Below are 17,997 nucleotides of genomic sequence, written 5' to 3'. Positions count from 1 at the left end.
GGAAGCGGCGCTGCGTGCGGCTGGCCGGCTCCTTCCAGCGGCAGCCCGATCGGCGGCGGCGGCGAACCCAGGCGGCGGCGACAATCAGGCGGCGGCGGGGAGGAGGAGGCGGAGACGAGCGGCGCGGCGGGCGGGCGGGCGAGCGGCCCCGGCGTGCGGAATCACTCGAGGCCCAGGCGGAGCGAGGGGATCGCGGCTCCCCGTGAAGAATGTCAGCCACCAGCGTCGATCAGGTACCAGCTGCCCGCACACCGCTATCTCTTCTCCTCGCGTCCGGCGCTTGGAGGGCGGCGGCCCGGCGGCCTCCCACTCCGTCCCTCCTCGCCGCCATGGGGAGCGGCGGGCGATCGGCGCCCGCTATGGCGGCCCCTGCCCGGCCCCGGCAGCCCCTATTTATAACCGCCGGGCCGCGCCAGCTCCGCTCCGCCTCCCCGCTGCGGGGCCCAGCCCGGCCTGGCGGCTCTGCGTCTGCCCGCGCCACGAGCGAGCCCTCGGCAGGCCCCGTGGGCGCCCGTTTCCTCTCGCCGTTCCTGGAGCGCTTCTCTCGGCTCTCCCTGTTTTTTTTCCGACTTCTGGTTATCGCTTTCTCTTTTCTTGTCTTTCTCTCTTCGCTCGCGTTTTCTTCTTTCGGGCCTCCTTCTCTGCGACCTCCGCTTCTTCCAGCTGTTCTCCGATTCCTCGCAGGGCTTCGAGGTTTTCTCAGCCTTTGCCCGGCCTTGCTGCTCTTCCTCTCTTGGCGGGCGCTTTTCTGCCTTGATCCTCGCTTCCTCCTTGGGCCTCTGCCTCTTCTCCAAAGTTTACTCCTCGCAGCCTCCTTCCCCCCTTTTATTTTCTCTGTGCCTTCAGTGTTTTGTGCCTTTTGTCTCCGTGTATGCTATCCGGTTTCCTTTTGTGCACTTATTTCTAGCTCAGTGATCTCTTAGCTTTCCTTGCTGACTAGCCTTCCATGGGGGCTGCTGCTTCTCAACTTTTTTTTAGTTTTGTGGCTCTTGTTGCTCTCTGTGTGACTGGATGAGTTGTATCCCAGACGATGAGATGTTGGTGTTTCTTAAGGAGGTTTTCCTTTGCTTTTGGGAGGGGGAGGTGACTAACCAGCACAGCTTTAGGTGGAAATGGGTTAAACAGAGACCTAACTGAGACAGCTTATATGCAAGCAAGATGGTGGTTTTCTCTAACCTAGCCTAAACTTTCAAACCAGTACTGAATCTTTCAGGAGTAAAAATTGCTGGAGAGTAGCGGAGCCAGGGAATCTGCTCATGATTAGTTGTACATGTGCAAGGAGATGAATTAGATTCTAATGGGTTACAAGTTGCTTATTTCTTTTTAAGCTTGTTTTATTTTGTTATAGAGGAATTAAGGTTACCGTAACTCATTCTTTTATAGTGGTTCTTAGTGGCAGATTAACAGTGTTTTGTAATGACTAATCCTAAAAAAAAAAAAATAATTCTCCTTAAGGTATTATTTTCTTGTGTGAAAGTGTAAACATGGTACCATTTTCTCTATGTAACTGACTGAACAAGGAATGTACAGCTTGTAGTTCAGCTTGCAATATTACTGTATATTCTTTTGTACATTTAAAAGGCATGGCATTATAGGTTTTTCCCTGATAAGTACCCATCAGTCAGTTTAAACGATGACGTATGATAATGAAGCTCTAGCACTGGCAGTAATCTTAAGCTAACTTTCTTTGTTCTTTTAGGCTATGCTGTGTTTATTGCTTATGGCTCTCAAGGAAGGGCAATCAAAATTCATTTGTTCAGATTTCTGCTGCCAGTTAAGCTTTGCCTGTTTTAAAAGACTGTAGGATATTTTAATGATTTTCAGTGAAATTCTTTCAATTTTGAAACTCTTCAGTTGGGTTTGTACATCAGAATTTTTTATAATAGCTTGAATTGATATTTAAATTGAAAAGAACTGGTAAACTTGAATTAGCTTGACAAAAACATCAGAAGATTCTAACTGAAATTTTCTGTTTTGCTTTTTTCCCCACTTTCCTATGTACAGAGACCTAAAGGACAGGGAAATAAAGGTAAGTCGATTCACTGTAATTTTGTGTAAATGTCTGATCTTGTTTGTGGAGCTTAATGTTTTCTGAGACAGTTATGGGAAGGGAATGCAGCTATAGGATGTCTTATTTCAGATGAAGACAACAGGAAATTGCATACAAAATATTACTTCCCAGCATTTTTTACAATGGTACAATAGTATGTCAATTTAAATTTTTATTTTTCAAATAGATTATTGGAGTAATAAAATAACAGCTGATTTTTTTTAGCTGATGTTGTTTGATATGTTTGCACAATCTCTTTAACAGTATACCTTGGATCTTTCTGTACAGTGAGTGGAATCAGTATACTAGCATCGTCAGGAGGAGTCTTGAGCAGCTTCCTTAGCTTGAGGAACACAAGCCATGTGACTACTTAGTTAGTCATATCTATGAACAGAACACATCACCCTCCTTATTTTCAGAAAATATCTTGGCGCTGTCTGTAGAGAATATTTTTGTAGTCTCCTAAGCCTTTTGTTTGTTTGTTTTTACTTTTTTCATTTTTTTTTAAACATCTTTGTATTTAAAATAGGGTTTATTCCCTCCCATGGAAACGATCAACTACTTCACTCTAAAATGCTTGGCCAGTCTATCTGTGTGACGTATCAGATTATGTCCTGCAGTTATTTCTGGTCTAGAGTTTATCTTTGGTATTAAAAAAACAAACAAACAAAACAAAAGGAACCCAACCCAATAATTTATTTGAGTTTTTTATTTGTGTAGTCAGCACATTTGTGCCAATGAATTTCTTATCTGCTCAGTAAGCTGAGCAGTAGGTTAGTATGCAAACAGCTACCTGTGTGATGCGTTCAGTGTGGTTATTTCTGCATGCAGATTAAAAATGTTTTTGTGGACCTTATGTATTTTTTGACCCTGCTATTTATTATCTGAACTAATCTAATTGTTCTCTATGAAGTGTCATTTAATGTTATCCACACTTATTCTCTTGTTCTGCCTGTGTGCAGATTACTTACTTCTGTATATACCACTCATGTTGGCATGTGCTTCCTGAATCTTGTTGAATCTAGCCTGTTTCCTTCTAATTTCAACATGCATTCAGTGAAAAATAAATCTGTCTGCCTCCTTAGACCCATTCAGTTTAGTCATATTTTTCCTGAGTACTTGTTCTCTCATATTGTAGTACTTGTAGAACTTTTTATGATTTTTCTTTGAAGCGGTTATATTTCTGCCCTTTGTATTTCTCTTAAGTGAGAGGACAATTTCATTTTAGCAAGTAGTTTGTGGCTTTCTGTTCTTCAGATTATGACGTCTATGTTTCCAGAGTAGTTAGAGCTATTAGAGAATCATAGAAGTACTTTTTGAACTATTTTTACAATATATGAATTGGGTGTAAAGTATTGAGCATCTCATTTGAGATACTGTTCTGCAGTTTGTTTAATAATGAAAGTGCACAAGTCAGCGTATTTTCTGTGCTGTAACCTGTAAATGCTTCAAAATGTGTAAATTAATACACAGTTTCAACTTGTCAAAATAAGGAGGCTTTTGCATTTCTGAACTTGGATTTTAGTGGATTGCATCCTGTTAAATAGCGTACAAGTCTCCTGGTGAGAATATGATATCAATGAAAACTGGAGTGAAACAAACCAATAATCAGCTCAATTCTACTGAAATATAAAGTATGGCAAATAATTTACAAAACTGATTTAATTTGGTATTAAATTAAAGGGCTTGGAGATAGAAGATGGTAGCTCAAGTAGCTGTTGTTAGATCAGAGGTTTGTTCAAGAGGATATATTAAGTCAGTGTCAGCAATCCTTTCTGTCCAAATGTTAGCACAGTAATCTTTTTGAGATGTCATGATATGGTCACAGCTTAAAGGGACCTTGAGGGAGTATGAGTTACTGAGTCAGCACATTAATCTGAAGCTCTGTGCATATGCATAGGAATGGTGATGTTGGGAAGGATTGGGTATGTAAATAAAGTGTTTCTCATGTTGAAATAGGAATACTAAGCCTTCAAATGATATTGAGAATTTGCTCGTATTGTCTAGGAAAATTCTCTTGATGCTTTGTTCTAGTTAGTTAAAAGTAGGTGCCATGTGCTTTCTCTTTTGACTGGAATGCATGGGATTATACATCTGGGTTATAGAACAGTCTATCAGTCTGTTGGACATTAACTCCAGTATTTCAGAGACTTGGACCAGTAAATGATTTTATCTTGAAAGTTTTCTTATTGTATTTGTCAAATACTGTACTGTTGACATAAGAAATCAAAACTGATATCATCCAAATGATGTCTTGCAGTGGGGATAAGGAGGACCTGGCATTCCCCAAACTCCCTTTTTCCCTTGCTTTAGTTTTTGCCAACATATTGCACCTATGAAAGGAAGTCCTGATTTGTGCTTACCTGTGTATGTATTTTTGGTTTTGTAGGAGGTTTAAATATAAGGTGAGGTTTAAAACAAGAATAGAACACTACAGGTTACGTTTAGTACTTACTACGTACCACATTAATCTGGATGTAGCAACAGCTTCTAGGGAGAAATTTATTCTTAATACCTTTGGTCATCATTTGTGCAATTTGCTAGTGGTTATTCAAAGGATAGCAGTTGAAGGAACATAAGCTTTAAATTCCTTTATTTGATGAGCTGTTTCTTCCTGGTATCTAATTACACTGTGTTTTTACAAGAATTATGCAGTATTTTCAGGGTTGGACTGATACAGATGCTTTTACTAACTGTAGGTTAGTTTGTGGTAGTATACTTCATCACTGCCCTGTTCAGTTAGATTACTTAATATGAGATTTTGGGTATGAGGCATGCATCTTAATCTGTTTTCTCTTGTTAAATACATGTGTGGGCTGCATTCTTCATTTTAAACACCTTATGTGAAGTTAGAGTGAAAAGCTAAAGGAACAGTTGTAATGATGCTGTCTCACTGAAAAGTGTATACGTTTAGTAGTAGAGATGGCAGCACAGAACTATTTTGTGTTGCTGACTTAAGATCTCAATATAGAATAAACAAGAAAGAAAATACATTTATAAGAATACTGTTAGTTATGGCTGACCAAAATAATTATTGTGAGAGACCTTTAGATGCCTCTGAAACAATAAACATGGCTCGTTTAATGAAGATCAGCTGTCAGTGTGAAAAGATTAATTTTGATAGGATTCTAATCTTGGCCTGTAGTTTGTATATTGCTTTATGTGTGGCTGTATGCTTTGAAGAAAGTCGTGTTCCTCCTTTTTATTTTTTTGTTATAACAAAATTGTATTTGGGAGTGTTGCTGTTTATAGTCTTTGGTTAAGACTAAGCAATGGATATGGCATGGTGTGGAGAAGAGACCTTGAGGACTTGTGACTGGGCCAAATGTAAAATGGAATATAGAGTTCCACTCTATGTTTCCACTGTATTTAAGTTCAGGATGATTTGTGACCGCAGCTGAAACTCCTTATTTATGGAAAAACAAACAAAAACTATTATCTTAAATTGTTATTTAATTTAGAAATATTTTTATATCATGTTTTAATACACACTGTGTTCACCTTTGTTAGTCATAATTGTCTGCAGCTTGTTTACAAACGCTGTCAGTGTATACTGATGGTCAAGTGACCTTCTGAAACCCCAGAATGATAAGTGAAAGTTGCTTCCCTCCTTCTCAGGTAGTTGCTTTGGAACAAATCTTCTGTTATTCTTTATTACATTGATTTTTCCATCTCTTGTTACTGCTGTCTGAAGTTAATATATTTTTCCATTTTTTTTCCATATGTTTATATGTATTCCTTTGTTATTTTTCCAGTTAGTTTAATTCCCTGAAGACAGCTTGTTACTGAAATCAAATGTGGAAGAAATTGTGAAGTGTCTGGTTTGCAGTGTTAACTTTAGTGGGGGGAAGAACACAACCAACCAAAAAAAAAATATCTTCAAGTATTTTCTATGTTAAAAAAAAAAAAAAAAACCCTGGAAGATTTAGTTACATAGCTGTATATACTTTTCAGAAGCTTTTGCTAAAAAGAGAAAAACAGGTGTCAACTTGTATCTGAGTTTTCCCAACTGTCAGAAGATCTACTGCTTTGCTGTAACTTCTGGTGTCATCGATTCTTGGAGCACTTTATCAATTACTCTAAAGCTTGGTTTCGCCAAACATACTGATAGGTAACAGCAGCAAAAAATGCATTCTGAAAAGCAGTCAATTGTTTTTGAGATTTCTTTGTCTTTCAGTTCTATAATTTCAGTCACTGTTCTGCTTTGCGCTCTGGAAACAGTGGAGTTTAGTTGAGAGTTCTGCAATTTGACTTTGAACAATAGGGGAGGGGGGGAATTGAGAGATACTTCAAGTAATTTGAGCAACTGGAAAATGCCAAGTAGGTATTAATGCCTTAAATGAAACTAAAAGTAATAAATAGAAAGCTAAGAAGAGCAGATAGGAAGAGATTCCAGTGTCTAATGGCATGTGTGCAGGGAAAGGATAGTAAACTTGTTCCTGGGGACTTGAACTTCTGCTTCTGTCTTTCACTGGCCCCTCTAAACTCGAGATACGTTGCTAATTCAGTGCAGTCTAATAGTTGTGTAGGAATTAGAAAATTAAACAGCTGAAATAGCCCTTCCCTGTTGTATTGGTGGGTTGCTGACTTTAATCTTTTCAGGAGAAAGCTATATATTACAGATTTCACTGAACCGATTGAATTTGTGTGATCTCACTGGTCTGCACATTTGCACTTAATCTGGTACTTCTGGAAACACTGGATTTACTGCCCATGCAAATAAGGTGACTGAAGCTTTTCTGTCTGTGTAGTTCAGAAAATTCCTCCTCCAGGAAAGGAACTCCACCATCAGGAATAGTCTGCTTTGGTTGCAGTCTTTCCAGACCTCTTCTGAGATCTGACTGGGGAGCTTAATGGTCTATTTTCTTTGAACAGAGTAAAGCTTAACAGTAATGTATTCTGTCTCAATGAAGCATCAGTAGAAGTATTTCATTGAACAGTTGATTAAGTGTTACCTATTTTGAAAGTGCATCGTTAGTCTTCCAGAAAGTATATCTAATACAAATATACTTTTAGTTTCAGTACAGAACGGTTCGATTCATCAAAAGGATGCAGTAAATGATGATGATTTTGAGCCATATCTAAGTAGTCAGACAAATCAGGTAAGTGAACATTGCTTACTGTCTCGAAGTTAACTTTGGAGTTTGATGGAATTCCAGACAGTTCATTTTTTGAATGATGCTTCTTAACATTACTTGGCTGAATAGCTGTTGAAATACAGTTTTGTGTCGTATTTTATTTGTATATACAAAACATGAAATAGTTAAAGTTGTCTTAAATTCTGGATAAGAGTCTGTTAATAAGCATCGTCTGATGTCTCTTGCTCTTGTGTTCCAACTTCAAACCAGTTACAAGAATCTTCAAAAAATGAAAGAAAAACCCAAACATCAAAATTAAATCAAAACACCTTAAATTTGCAGTGAATTATATTTTGGATGAAGTTCAAAACAACAGTTTCATTGGCTCTGAGAAAGTATTAAGTGTGGACATAATTCCCTTTGGTGTTAGTAGGAATATCTCACAGTTGGTTGCATAATAGGTTGAAGCTTAATATAACTGGAGTGTGGTATAATGCTTCTGCTGGAATGTTAATGGCTTATTTTCAGAGCTGTGAATTGTCTCTGTAATCAGAAGTTAACATACGTTAAGTCTGTAAGTTGTAGTGGTGTTGAGAGGGAAAGAAAAGACAAATTATTAAAAGACTTTTGAGAACTCTTCCTACTTTCCTGTTTCCTCAAATAACACAATATTAAGGAGGCATTATCTGAGGGATGATAATGTGCTGTGTTTTTTTCCAAAACAATGTCAGAAGTTTGTGGTGGGTAGTCCTTCAACTTCAACTTCATCATCTAAAGACATAACTGTTGTGATTTCTTAGGAGTCTTGGGATTGGAGTTTGGATTTAGTGAGCAAGCTTTGTTCTGCTAGACCACAGATTGTTCTTAATGGGAATGTTAGTTTGAGTGCTGTTCCTCACGAAACAAAGATGTTCTTGCATTCTTCTTGCTATTATGTTCTGGTAGTTGTCTGCTATTAGACAAATCTTGACAAAAAAGCAACAAGAGTGCAGAAAAATTAAGTCTTAATTGCAGTTTGTTTCTCTGTTAATGAAACTACAGTTGTTATGACTTGATTTTTTTTTTTTTAAAATGGTTTCTGAAAACATGGATACTTCCAACAGGTATTTTTACTCATCTTTGTTACCCTCAAGGAAATGGGGAAAGTTGCAAATTCTTTCATATGATCGTTAACAGTGTTTTGGATGGTATTAGAAATAACTTTGTCCTGAGCACATAGCCTGTATTGCTGATTTTTGTCTTATTCTCTTGCAGAGTAACAGCTATCCACCAATGTCAGACCCATATATGCCTAGTTATTATGCTCCATCCATTGGATTTCCGTACTCTTTAGGCGAAGCAGCATGGTCAACTGCAGGTGACCCTCCAATGCCATACTTGACAACTTATGGACAGATGAGTAATGGTGAACATCATTACATACCTGATGGTGTATTTAGTCAACCTGGGGCATTAGGAAACACCCCTCCATTTCTTGGGCAGCATGGATTTAATTTTTTTCCTGGGAATGCAGACTTCTCTACATGGGGGACGAGTGGATCTCAGGGACAATCAACGCAAAGCTCTGCTTACAGCAGCAGCTATGGCTATCCACCTAGTTCTCTTGGGAGAGCCATAGCAGATGGACAGGCTGGATTTGGCAGTGATACTCTGAGCAAGGTGCCTGGGATTAGCAGCATTGAGCAAGGCATGACTGGACTGAAAATTGGTGGAGATATGACAGCTGCTGTAACAAAAACTGTAGGTTCAGCTCTGAGCAGTACTGGTATGACAAGTATTGCAGCCAACAGCGTGCCCCCAGTTAGCAGTTCAGCACCTAAACCAACCTCGTGGGCTGCCATTGCAAGGAAGCCTGCTAAACCTCAGCCGAAACTCAAGCCTAAAGGTAATGTGGGTATTGGGGGCCCTGCTGTACCACCACCACCTATAAAACACAACATGAATATTGGAACTTGGGATGACAAGGGGTCAGTGGTAAAAGCTCCCCCAGCCCAACCAGTACTGCCTCCTCAGACCATAATCCAGCAGCCTCAGCCATTAATCCAACCACCAACACTGGTGCAAAGCCAACTGCCTCAACAGCAGCCTCAGCCACAGCAACCACAACAGCAACAAGGACCTCAGCAGCAGGCCCAGCCTCACCAGTTGCAGCAGCAGCAGTTGCAAAACCGCTGGGTAGCGCCTCGTAATAGGGGTGTGGGCTTCAGCCAGAACAACGGAGCTGGCAGTGAAAACTTTGGTTTAGGTGTTGTATCCGTCAGCTCCTCACCTTCTGGTGTGGAAGTGCACCCAGTGCTGGAGAAACTAAAGGCCATAAACAACTACAATCCCAAAGACTTCGATTGGAACCTGAAGAATGGACGTGTGTTTATAATCAAAAGTTATTCAGAGGACGATATTCATCGCTCCATTAAGTACTCTATCTGGTGTAGTACTGAACATGGTAATAAGCGCTTGGATGCTGCTTACCGTTCCTTGAATGGAAAAGGCCCACTCTATTTACTCTTCAGTGTGAATGGCAGTGGACACTTTTGTGGAGTGGCTGAGATGAAGTCTGTTGTGGACTACAATGCATATGCTGGCGTCTGGTCTCAGGATAAGTGGAAGGGCAAGTTTGATGTCAAATGGATCTTTGTCAAAGACGTTCCCAATAACCAACTGCGGCATATTCGCTTGGAAAACAATGACAACAAACCAGTTACCAATTCGAGGGACACTCAAGAAGTACCCCTAGAAAAAGCCAAGCAAGTGCTTAAAATAATTGCTACTTTCAAGCATACCACCTCAATCTTTGATGACTTTGCACATTATGAAAAGCGTCAAGAAGAGGAGGAAGCCATGCGTAGGGTAAGAAAACCAGTATTATAGTAGCTTTCCTGTATTTTCGGTTCTTGGTGGCCTTGTTATTTCATACAGCTGAAATTTCTTGGTGTGAGTGTCGAGTCAGAACATGGTGCTTTTTCACCGAGGTGTATATACCTGATATAATTAGTTCTTAATGAAAAGAATAACTTTCTTGAACCTGTGTTAATAAAACAAGTTACGTGTTGAACTGCAGTGCTAACATTGGCATGCGTAAGATGACTTCTGAGTGTTTCACAAAATGAACAAAAATGGAATTGAGTGCGTTATCCCGAACTGTAGTATCCAAGTTTAGACAACTTCTAGTTTCTGTATCATTGAAGAAACATGAAATTACAGATTAAGTTAACATTATTTACCAAATAAATTAAAATTCTGCTTTAATAAACTTTTAACAAGCTTATTGTGAAGAGTAGATTTGCTCCTTGATTCAATTTGTCTTTTGTAGGTTTCTGAAATATGTGAGTGATATAATGATGACTTATGCAGTGTCAGAATTATATTTTGGGCAATTCTGATAGTGCAATTAAAAATATACGTAGCTTGTTTCTGTGATTAAAAGTGTACCTGTGATAAATCTGTAGAGAAAACTGTAATTTTGGAGGTTCAGCATTTCAGAAAATCAGAAAAGGCAAAAAAACTTGCACTTTAAACTGTTTTACAGTACTTGCTTGTCAGATTAACTCTCCCACCACTAAAAACTGTTCCATTCACCATTAGTCTCAATATTTACTTTTGCTATATTTTTTTTCCAGACTTGCTACTGTAACAGTAAATACATGATTTATCACGTGTTTAGAACTACTTCAGGGATCTGGAATTACTTTACCTAGTTAGTTAATACTCAGAAGTGTGAATTTGCATCAGTGGGCTTTTGCTCTCGGTTCATCCATCACACCACTTCCTGAGTAAAAATACCCTTAAGTCTATGGTTTATGCAAATTAGGAGACTTGTGGGATATGAAGTCCTGAATTTGTTCTTGTTTGAAGCTGCCATCGTTTTGACTGCATAAGAATTTCACCTGCTGCACTATCTCCTTATCTCTGTTAGGTGAGGTCCAACCTCTTCTGCCATACTGCCAGCATCCACCTCACCGTGGATGCCAGCATTCACCTCACCGTGGATGCCAGCATTCACCATGGGCCAACATAATAAAGTAGGAGGCATTCATTTCAGAGCATTCCTTTTTTTAAAATAATTTTTAAGAGCACTGGTGTTCTAAATTAGTACTGCTACTTCTGTGCCATCTTGATGATGGGAGATTGGATCACGATCTTATCTAATATTCTAAGGGAAAAATTCTGATTTTTGCAAGTTTTAGTACAACTTTATGGTTTTAGTAATGTTTCAGAAAGGCAAGACTAAGTGTTTCTCTGTAGCATTCATGTGTCAGAAGTGCCTTAATTTCTGATGTTTTAAGACAGTTTATGAACACCTTGCTGACTTCAAAAGTAGAGCAGATACTTTTGTGAAAGAACTTGTCAGAAGAGTCATAATTCAGAGGTGTCCTAGCAGCTGTTTTATTTGTGGTTTGTATCCCTCTACAGTAGGTAAAATCCATGATGTGTACTGGGGGGGAGGGACTGTGCATGGATTTAGTAATGTTTCTGTGTATTTTAAATATCAGTGTACTAAACTCAGCATTTACTAGGTCTCTATCTACATGACTGCGATTGTGCATTTTATGTAATAAAGGAATATTGCTCTTCAATATTTTCAGTGATGCATACAGTATCTGTATGACTCAAGTACTGAACTTTACATTTCTCTATTAATACAGCTGCTTTTTCCAGTTCTAGTGAAAGTAAACATACTTGTCACAGTACTTTCACAATGGATGTTGATTTTTCTACAACAGTGAACAACTTCTTTTTCTGGTAAATTACAAAAAATGAGTTTAGAACTGCATATCTTGGATGTCAGGGGGAAGTTCTTCACAGAGAGAGTGGTGAGGTGCTGGAACAGGCTGCACAGAGAGGTTGTGGATGCTCTGTTCCTGGAGGTGGTCAAGGCCAGGTTGGATGGGGCCCTGGGCAGCCTGGTCTAGTACCAGATCTGGAAGATGGTGACCTTGCTTGTGGCAGGGTGGTTGGAACTTGATGTTCCTTGGGGTCCCTTCCAAATCAAACCATTCTATGATTCTGTGTCTACAAGTGAGATTTCCTTTTTGAAGATGTACTTCAGACATGCCTGAAGCAAATTTATACAATTTGTAGCATTACTTGGGTTGCAAGTTAGGATTTTCAACTCCCTGTATTGGGCAGGGTTGTTCCTCACCAGATCAGACTGCCCAGGGCCCTAACTTAGAATATAGGAAGTCCAAATTAAACTAATTCCCTTAAAAACTAGTGTTGGTTTAAAACCTCTGGGTTTCTTTTTGTTCTGTTACGGTACAGTATAGAAACTACTTATCCTGAAGCTGTAAACATTCACTTGTTAACTCCTTCATGGTTCAAGCGTGGTTTAGAAATGCAGTAATTACTATTGTAAGCTCTATTTTATGGTTAGTTGAGTAATCCTTTATTACCTAGGGTCATCTAAGTTTGTGGAGCTGTATATAAATTAGTATGCTTCTTTCTGCCAGTAGAGTTGCAAAGTCCATGCACGTTGAATTAATGCCTTTTTTCTGTGGCAGCTGTTGTTGTTTCTGTCATAAGTTTTCTTTTTGCAGTTGATAAAAAAGTTAATGCATCAGATGGTAGTAGTCACTTGCATTTTCTTTCAAGACTGGTCACTCATTCATTTTTGCAAAGATGGTAGCAAAATTTCCTACAGTCAGCGATCTAAATAAAGCAGCAGCACCTGATTTATAGATGTTATTTTACTTTATAACTGTTCATCCCAGCTAACTTATTTGAAAGTAATTGGTCATAAAAAATTAATCTGAACAACTCAGGGAATCAATAATTAATTTTTAATATGACTTGTCATTGTTTTGTTCAAGTTATGGCAGCATACTTGCAAAAGTGCAATGAATGAGACTTCCTTAACTTTGCATTTGATACAGGTTGCTTCAAAGTGTAATTATTAGAACTGCTGTATCAGTCACTGCTTGATGTGACCCTGCTGTCATCCAGATATGTAAAAGTAGGATTGGAAACAAACTTGTGCTGCACTCACATTTTTCTTATTGCTGAGGTTCTAGTATCCTATTTTAAATGTATTGGGTGCTAAGTTCTTTACCGAGAGAGTGGTGAGGTGCTGGGACAGGCTGCCCAGAGAGGTTGTGGATGCCCCATCCCTGGAGGTGTTCAAAGCCAGGTTGGGTGGGGCCCTGAGTATCCTGGTGTAGTATTAAGTGTGGAGGTTGGTGGGTCCTGCCTGTGGCTGGGGTTGGAGCTTTGATGATCCTTGAGGTCCCTTCCAACCCAATCCATTCTACAATTCTGTATCTTTTCATCTAAGGAACTAACAGGCTCCTTTTTCACGAGTTTTGTCAATGGTAGGTTGAAATCTGAAATCTGCTTTAGTCGCATTAGTCCTTAGTTTGAATTACTGCTTGGTGGTTGTGGTGTAAGTGTGCGTGATTGAAGACTGTCCAAAAACACATTGGATTGTCTTTCAACAGAAAGCAGTAGAAATATGATGCATTAAAAAAAAAAGTTGAGCTTAAAAGCTTAAAATATGCTGTTTAAGAGTATGTAATTACAGTAGGAAAATAAGTTGCAAAAAATCTGTTGTATTTATACACCTGACCATCAGTAAATACGTAGGTCAAAATGAAGCCTGGCTTTGATTAAAAAATAACAACAAAAGCAAAACAAACAACCAAGCACACAGAGCCCCACCAGCCAAGTAAACAAATAACCTACCCCCAAACTAACAGTTGTTGAAATATTCCAAGGTTTTCACTCACCCGCACGGGGTGACTTCTGAAAAGTGTAGTTTTCTGTTGTTTGAGGACCTCTTTTGGTGCAGCTTAGTATTGAATTCTACTTCTTGTAGCATATGGTGGACAGAAGGTCATGATTCCTCATAATTGTAGAATGCTGACTTAGTAACAGAGCATGAAATTGTTTTATTGTAACAGTCCTGACAAATAATTATTATCTGTAGGAGAAGATGAAATCAGTATAATCTCAGCTGCTTATCTAATTTGCATTTGGAGTTTTTTTTCTTTACAGGAAACTTTTAAATGGCAGGTGAATATTTGCCATGTTAGTTTTCTGTTGCACTACACACCTTGTTATGGGAGTGCTCATATAGCCAGAACTTTTTGACTCAGAGTAATTTCATATTTTTTCCTTCATTGTGATAGCAGTGTGGCTGCTGTTTCTCTGATAAGCTGTGTTATCAGATGATAGTGTTGAACAACATGTTAAACAATATATCTTTCTACTCTAGGACATTGCTATCTTTATGCTTGATTAGATATTTCTAAAAAATATATAGTATGGGAACGAGGAAAGTGAGGAAACAAGTGTGAGCTGTTATCACTTTCCTCCTGCTCCAGCCCATTCGGCTGTGTCAAGCTCTGATATAAACACATAATCCTTGCACAAGTGAAAGAAAACAGTTAGACTAACATTTTAAATGTAGGTAATTGGTAGTAGTACTGTCATCTTGTACTGCTTTTTTTTTTGTGTGCTAAAGATTCAGAACAATAAGTGAGATTTTCTGATATCTTGTGAGAAATGCATTTGCTTTATACTTCTCAGATTTTGAGGGTTATTTCAGAATTTTCTTGAACTTGCTGCATATCTACAATTTTTTTTCTTTATAAATAAGAGTGGTATTGAAGGTGTAATGTCTATTGCAAGAAAAAAAATAACAGGCTGGGAAGTTTTACTGTTAATGTGCATAAGATGAAGGGTGTCCCTGGTCCTGGGAGAAGAGAATTATTTGGGACAAGAGGAATTTATACACTGATGTGGAATTTTTTCATCCTTTGGTGATGCGTAGCTCCTATGCCTTAATATGCTTGAGCATTGTGAGTCATTTAGGAGCAGCTGAAAATGATCTGCAAGTTTTCTTACAGGCATATGAATTTCAGTGCCTGTGTTTTCTGCGCATTTGGCTGAGACAGTTGTTCATGTTCAGAGTTGATGTGTAAAGTTTATTACAGGATAAAGATGATGTGGAGAGATTTGGATATTAAAAGGTGGTACCACTGATATATGTTGACTGTGTAAGGATTTAAGTAGTGATATAGCCTGCCTTTCTGTTGTAAGGAAAAAGGTGTTGCGGCAGGGGAAGTCCAGTATTGAAGTGTTGAATGAAAGAGCTGGAATGCAATTAAGCTCGCAGGTAGTCTTAGTTTCAAAAGAGACTTAAATGGATTTTTTTCCCTTGTCTTTTTGATTTGAAATTCCTGTCTGTGGGATGAGGACTTCAGAGACTTTTCTACTGAGCAGAATGACCAAATTTCTTTTGTAATATACAGACCCCTATCGGAAAAGCTAGGAACATCAACTAAGTGGTTTGCTTGGATGCTATGAGGCAAATCATTTTTGGATCATTTTTGGTTTAATATTCATAAATATGAAGGTAGCTCCTTAAAACAAAACTCTGAACTTGAATTGAGTGTGGTCTGTGATAACTGCAGTGTTTCTGAATGTTCTGATGAAGTTCTTGGTTGTTTTTTGTTGTTCATTTGAGCAATTCTAAGCTTCTTCCAGAGCAAAAGCAGATCCGTGATTGTTCAGGAGTAGCCTTTCACATCCTGCTCAGATGAATCTGTTGAGAACGAATTGACTGGAACACTATGCTTTTCCTGCAGCTTGCAGGAAGCATGACAAAATGTGTCTGCATAGGAGAGTCCACAACCTCCATGACTTCACTCTGCTTCAGCGTTGTATCATTAATTCATGTCAGATGTGGACTAGTTAGGAGAAAGTCAAGCATAGTTTGTTAGTGGTGCTTTAATGCGAAAACCAACAAACCAACAGTCAAAAACGATATGAAGCTTAAATAACTAGAAATACTGTTTCTACAGATTGAATTGAACTTAATTGTTGAGGTTTAGTATGAAAGTTGATTGGTTTTAATCTTCAGAATCATCTGAAATCATGGATTACATTGTTGGTTTTTTTTTTTTTTTTTAAATCAGATGAACTGTTTGAGCCAGGTTCCATGTAAGTGCCTGGTAGTGTTCTTAACAGGAGAGGTAATTATGATTACTGTTGTGCTTCTCTACCTAGGGTCATATTCAGCTGTGAGAATGTAAGCAATCTTGTATGTTAATTCCATTTTCATATGGAATATAATGAAAAAGTGAGATAAACTATGTTCGTGATTCTTCATGACAGATTTTAAATTGAAATAGTAATTTGAGTTGCAGATTGTGATTTCTGTTATATGTACACAAAGAGTTAGTGGTGAGGCTTAAAGTCTGAGAAGTTCTTCCCCAGAGTATTGACTCTGCAGTGGAAACTGCAGTGGATGTCATTTCTCTTCTAAGGCTATTCTAGATTCTTTAGCATAGTTGTTAAATAAGGTCTTGTTTTTGTTGCCCATGGGTTTCTGAGTAGAAGTAACAAAGATGTCAGTCATCTAATTGCTTTCTGCAGTTCTTTCTTACATCAGATACCTGTTCCAAGGCCTGGAAAGTCAGTATTACACAGTTTCTTTTTTTTACTTTTTAATGAGCTTCCTCCAATGTCTATGTTGTAGCTAATTAAAATCTGATATTTCAACATGTATTGCACTGTAGGGAAGCACTTGCTATGTCTAGTTAGAATTGGCCAATCCATCACTGACAATATCCATCTGGGAAAACAAGACTGGAAGAGCTTTTCTGGCTCATGGAGTTTGTTTGGTTTTTGCAGAATGTTTCTTTGTGGTTTGTTGTTACATAGTGTCTTTAAATCAGTTTTTTTCTCCACCTCTGCCTTATGAATGTTCATACCTTGTTACTTAGTGTGCTGTGAAAGTTCAGATGTAAATTCATAGTTTTCTTAAGCATAACAAAGTATAGAATGTTAGATATAGAATGTCTGTTCCACTAAGAATGCTCTGCTCAAATATAATTTACCATGATGATTGTAATATTTACAGTTTTGCTGTTGCTGAATCTTTCTGAGGTTAAAATAAGTAAAATGCCATCAAAATTAATATGGAAAATAAGAATTCTGGATTTTGCAGCTTTTCAGACTTTCCCAGCATTCATACGCTTATTTGCTGTCTGGAACTCAAATGATCTACAACAGCAGGGTCTTGGATGAGTATTAATTCATATGGCTTACCGGAAAAGTTGGAGCTCTGGAGTTGTAAAATTTCATTTGACGTCCTTGATTTTTAATTTGTTTTACTTTTCATGTTGAAATAAGAAATAGAAGAAACTAAATGTTTGGGAGGAGGTGGTACCTGAGCGCTTAATTTCTGGGTTCATGTAAGGCTTCTAGAGGTCCTTCCCAAGTGATCTTTCCTTCACAGATTCCCAGAATCACTAGAAGTGCTACTTAGATATGCTTAAGTAATTTTTATCTGGTTGTAAGATAATCTATCTTCAGATTTACCCTCTCTCTGGAATTTGAGATGTTGATATTTCATACAGCTTTAGAAGTTTCATTAACAGATGGCTGATGAGATCCTTGCTATAAATGGGCTAAACTATTTCTAATATTTTTTGCTTTTCTCAGAAATCTGTTCTTGGTTGTAGTCTCGAGCACTAAGGTCAGACCTGGGTTTCTGCTGTCCCATTGTAATGATACACTGGGGTGCAGTGAATGGCAGATTATGGCTGAAGCCATCAATAAATGAGATTTCATGAGCTTTGTGGCTTTTTCTCACCATCTTTACAGCTGTCTGTTCCACCTCTGCCAGGTGTTCCAGCCTACACAGTAGGGTTGGCAGACGTGTGTGTCTGCACTTCCCTTCACAGAATGCAGTCTGACATGTTTGCTTACATTGCAGATGAACATGAAGATTAAATCGAAGTCTGCACTGAAGCAACTAAAATATGCTGCATGTTCCCTTTTGAAACTGCTGTAAGAATGCTGTCTCTTGATGGGGGCAAAGCAGAGAGCTTCAAGCATGAACATTTTAAAGATTGCAGCATGATACAC

General features: G+C 38.5%; 1 protein-coding gene across 1 annotated transcript; it reads left to right on the top strand.

The window, feature by feature from the left end:
* Window positions 1-209: 209 nt before the first annotated feature.
* On the top strand, window positions 210-9,996 carry YTHDF3 (YTH N6-methyladenosine RNA binding protein F3; the record flags this gene model as incomplete). The annotated part of the gene is made up of 4 exons (XM_079533863.1): window positions 210-233; window positions 2,005-2,029; window positions 7,067-7,152; window positions 8,383-9,996. The coding sequence occupies 4 exons, from the start codon at window positions 210-212 to the stop codon at window positions 9,994-9,996; spliced, it is 1,749 nt and encodes a 582-aa protein (XP_079389989.1).
* Between the last annotated feature and the right edge of the window lie 8,001 nt (window positions 9,997-17,997).

Source organism: Tetrao urogallus (genome assembly GCF_951394365.1).
Source record: "Tetrao urogallus genome assembly, chromosome: 3".
NCBI classification, from domain to species: domain Eukaryota; kingdom Metazoa; phylum Chordata; class Aves; order Galliformes; family Phasianidae; genus Tetrao; species Tetrao urogallus.
The sequence above is the reverse complement of the archived record's forward strand: the minus strand, read 5'-3'. Positions and strand labels throughout refer to the sequence as shown.